This window comes from Onthophagus taurus, chromosome 8 (assembly GCF_036711975.1).
Source record: "Onthophagus taurus isolate NC chromosome 8, IU_Otau_3.0, whole genome shotgun sequence".
In the NCBI taxonomy this organism is placed as follows: domain Eukaryota; kingdom Metazoa; phylum Arthropoda; class Insecta; order Coleoptera; family Scarabaeidae; genus Onthophagus; species Onthophagus taurus.
Window position 1 is genome coordinate 18,801,343 of NC_091973.1, and position 4,836 is coordinate 18,806,178.

At 34.1% G+C, this 4,836-nt stretch overlaps 1 protein-coding gene across 1 annotated transcript; it reads right to left on the reverse strand.

The window, feature by feature from the left end:
- Positions 1–476: 476 nt before the first annotated feature.
- Positions 477–4,148, reverse strand: LOC139431345 (uncharacterized). The gene is made up of 3 exons (XM_071199000.1): positions 3,971–4,148; positions 1,029–1,675; positions 477–887 (listed from the first exon to the last, which is right to left on the reverse strand). Exons 1-3 carry the CDS (start codon positions 4,146–4,148, stop codon positions 477–479), a joined length of 1,236 nt encoding a protein of 411 aa, XP_071055101.1.
- Positions 4,149–4,836: the final 688 nt, after the last annotated feature.

Sequence of the window (4,836 nt, forward strand, 5' to 3'; positions counted from 1 at the left end):
TCCTATCTAGAATCGGCGTTTCTATACTACTACCGTTGTTAGACATAGTAAATGTAAGTTTTCAAAATTTTAGTATTTCTTAAGAAAATGTGTCCATAAATGAAATGATTGTAAGATATTACGATCACCACTCACAACTTACTAAAAGTTCATAAAGGGTAAGCCAATACGATATGGTTACAAACTCTGGCCACTTTGTGGTGAAGATGGATATTTCTATATCTTTTTCATATCCGCGGTTTATAAGAATGATTTTTTTCTCGAAAACCGTTAGGGGTTCAAATTCTACCACATAATAGAACTGTGTTCTATTATGTGGTAGAATTTGGTTTAATTCGGAGGTGCCCATCAGGGCGAAAACATCCCTTTTTCGGGGGTGGGGGTTGAAAAAAATTTTTTTTACCAAGTGGGGATGTAAGCTGTTTTTCAGGGTAACAGTGACCTGTGTGTGAATTTGGTAACCCAAATCGTATTGGTTACGGAGTTATTAGTTTATGGCTGGGATTTATGGATAACTTCACACCAGTTAATGATGATAAAGTTCGAAGACCAGGATGTATAAATTTATGATGTGTTTCTTCAATTATTAGTTGTGTTAATGGACAATTTTTCGGTAATAATAATTGATGTTTATGCTCGAATGGTATTTCAGCACAACGTAATCGACCATCCACCCTGAGCAACCCATCTCTATCCATGAACGGAGCGAGCTGCCGATAATAAATTTGAGAAAATTTGTTTAGCAATTCGTCTAGTATATTGGTAGATACATCTGTGGTACAATTTATTATTGCTCGTTTCTCTTTATTAACCTCTTTATCAGATTTGTTAAGTTGTTGGTTTGGCCAATTATTGTATTGTTGGGAAAGCCATTCAGGACCGTTCCACTAAATATTAGCATTTAAAAGTTGATTTGGATACAGACCACGAGAAGCACAGTCTGCTGGATTCTGCGATGACGGAACATATTTCCAAGATGAAGTTGGTAATATGTTTTGAATGTGTGTTACGCGGTTAGCAACAAATACCTTCCATTTATGAGGAGAGGATTTGATCCAGGATAATACAACCTGAGAATCCGACCAAGCGGTTATGGAATCGATTGTAATTACAGACGCTATGGTGTTTTTAATGATTAATAGGAAATCAATAGCTCCGCATAATTCCAATCTGGGTATAGAAATAGTTTTCAATGGGGCAATGCGGGACTTTCCACCGATGAAATAAGTTTTAATGAGTTCATCTTGATTTTGATAACGTAAGTAAGCTGCAGTAGCATATCCCACCTCAGAGGCGTCACAAAAGAGGTGAAGCTCACAAGTTTTATAATCACTAGATGACATGAAGCGAGGTATTTCGAGATTTGATAATAAAGTTAATTGTTGCTTAAAGTTTTCCCATTGTGTTACCACGTGATGAGGTGGAATATCATCCCAATCACAATGAACTTGCCAAAGTTGTTGAATAAAATGCTTAGCTTTGAATGTACGTGGTGCTAAAAATCCCAATGGATCATAAATCCGAGCAATATCTGAAAGAATACTATGTTTTGTCGAATGATTTGAACGAGGTAAATATTGATATTTAAAGTTGTCCGTGATTACACACCAATGTGATCCCAGAATTTTAACAGTAATTGAGTCTTCATAGTCTAAAGACAGTAATGATTGCAAATCTGTTTGAAATATGGTTTCCAAAAGGTGTGAACAATTACTTGTCCACTTGCCGAGCTCAAACCCCCCTTTCCGTAGAATAGCAATTAGATCTTCCTTTAATGTAAGTATATCTTTGATTGATGTTGCACCGGTGACAATATCATCAACATAGACATTAAAAAAAACCTATACACTAACGTGCCTATAGATAAGTCCTTGAAAATTATTGAGAAACACCTTAAACGTCACATGAATGATTTTGATGGTGTTGAGAATGAGAACATAAAAGACCTTTGCTCCATCATCAGATTCATATGTAAACAAAATTTTTTCCTTTCTAACAATAAATTTTTCACTATGACTAATGGCTTGCCTATGGGTTCTCCGATTTCGGGTATCATCGCCGATGTTTTTGTTAATAATCTAGAAAATAAATTGGTCTCATACAAATACTCCATTTTCACTAAAGATATTAAATTCTATGAAAGGTATGTTGATGACATTATTATTATTTACACGGGGAATCCGGCTAAGCTTAAAGCTTTGTTCAACGTTTTCAACACCATCAATAATCTAGAATTCACCATGGAAAAGGAAAACAATAACCGTATAAATTTTGTGGATCTTACTCTCATAAAGAATTACAAGGATGGTTTTATCAATTTCGACATTTACAGGAAACCAACAAATACTGATTGTATCATCCCCGAGAACTCTTACAATTGTACTGCTCATAAAAAAGCTGCATTTAATTTTTTGTTCAACAGATTAACTACAACACCCCCTTAATAAAAATAACTTTCAAACAGAACTTAACAATATAATAAAAATAGGAATTAATAACGGCTATAACATCACCTTTTTGCAAGATATTAACAGTATACATAATAATAATATTAGAAAATTAGTTTACCCAAATTTCCAAACCAAAAAACAATACTTAACATTAACTTATAGCCATAACTTGAACAAACTTAACAAAAATATTAGAAAACTTAACATCATCCCAGCGTTCTTGATGTCATTCTCTATGAGGAATATTTCATAAACAAATATAAAAAGGATAATGAAGAAAACCTACTCAACGACATTTCCGACTTTAACAACCAGAGATTTTTTTCTAAAAATGTTATCATATCCATTTTTATTTTAAATAGTCAGGTTCATTTCAAGAACTGCATTTCATATTTTCCCGCTTTCTTAACGTTCAACTATCCTTAACCTACAACTTGTTTCAATTACGCATCCTCAGTCCGCTCAAAGATGTCGAAACGAAGAGTGTGACTTAAGATAGACTTTCCGTTTAATAATTTTATATCTTTTGCAATTACGTTAATGAATGCAAATGATCCCTCATGAATTCGACGTATTTCTTGTGAAGTATATCATCTCTCAACAAACGTTTCTCCAATAATTTAAATCGTTTCAGAGCAATATCATATGAATTTCCAAGAATAGGTTCTTTGGTTCTAAACGGGAATGATACAATAAATCTGCCATTAATATCACGACGATAATTATTTTTGTAATGAGTTTCACATTTTGCCTCTTCAATTGACATCATCTTGATTTCAGAAGTAGATTCCAATTCCCAAAAGCGTTGCATTGATAAATGTAATGAGTCATCAATTGTTAAGATAGATGTTGATAAAGACGTGGATGGTAATAATTTGGATTTTCCCATCACTATCCACCCGAACACTGAATACACAGCCACAGGATCGTCCTGACCACCACAGACACGACCACCAGTAAACAATTGATGTACCAATTCTCCCAATAATATATCCACTTTTTCGGTAATGATGTTCGGGATGGAATTGGAGGCATTTAAGATAATCGTAGGATTGTATAATAGAAGATAATGAAGGTTGAGCGGAACATATTGAAGATGTAACAATAGCTTTCAGATTAAACGATAAGTTTCCTGAATGGCAAGGTTGAATGATGCAATTAACACTTTCTTTGTTACAGATGGACGTCATCGAGTTTAAACCCTGTATTTCTAACGAAGAATTATTTTGTCGTGGCAAACGAAGTCGTTGCAGTAGCTTGGTGGTAATAAAATTTGACGTGCTTCCAGAGTCAATCAATGCACGTGCCAAATGAAGTTGACCAAATTGATCATAAATATGAATAAAGGCGATGTAAGATAACTCGACGATTTTCTGGTTTTGAATGATTATTTATATCTAATGTTGTACCCACATGAGTAGAAGGAATTGGCTGTTTAGGTCCAAAATGAAGTAATGTATGATGGCGTTGCTTGCATGAATGACAACAGTGATTTGAAAAGCAATTGTAAGTGGTATGACCTTTGCTTAAACAATTTCGACACAAATTGTTATCTCCTGCTATCACTAATCTTTCAGCTGGCGATTTAACATGAAATTGAGCACATCGGTAGACCTGATGTGATTCTGAGCATATCGGACATTTGACGGCCGATTTCGAATCATCCACCTTTAAATCAATTGCTTTTTCACGAGCCATAGTAGATGTCGACAATTTCGATCGATTTATTGAGCGCTTCTCCGACGAAGTGAATGATACAGAATCTAGAGCCTTAGATTGTTGTTCCAAAAAATGCAATAATTGTTCAAACATCGGAATATCGAAAGTGGTATGTTCTGACTCGAATTTAATTTTACATGATGTATTTAACTTCTGAAGTAATATGTTAAATAAAAGAAAATTCCATTGGTCAACTGGAAAACCCAGAGTTCGGAAGCCCTGTACATTTTCTTTAAAGGTATCTAGGTATGAGAAGACGGAACGATTTAGATGTTTCTTCATGGATCGGTTTTAAAGCGACAATGTCCCAATGAGAAAATACGGAAAAGAAAATTCCAAGGGGAATAAATTCTCAATGGAGAACTGAAGAAAAAAATTTTGAAAATAAAATATTTAATTAAAGTTCCAAGAGGAACAAATTCTTAAAGAAGAATTGCGAAAAAATTTAGAAAATAAATATTTAATTAAAGTTCCAAGGGGAACAAATTCTTAAAGAAGAATTGCGGAAAAATTTGCAAAGTTGTAAGGAAATTTTAAGTTCAAGAGAACAATAAGGTTGCATGTAACGTCGCACATGTGACGGAACAAGAAAAATTGTTGACCATGTTGTGCCAGATGGCCACGCCGAAAATTAAAGAAACCCTCTCCAAAATATGAGAAACGTAAT

Bases quoted from the DNA above. Each gene is read 5' to 3' on its own strand.
- LOC139431345 (XM_071199000.1), bottom strand. From the start codon at position 4,148: ATGGCTCGTGAAAAAGCAATTGATTTAAAGGTGGATGATTCGAAATCG. The intron at 1,676-3,970 runs GTCATACCACTT...TATTTCAAACAG, and splicing joins TCGAAATTGTTTAAGCAAAG to ATTTGCAATCATTACTGTCT. The intron at 888-1,028 runs GTATTTGTTGCT...GCTAATATTTAG, and splicing joins CCTCTCCTCATAAATGGAAG to TGGAACGGTCCTGAATGGCT.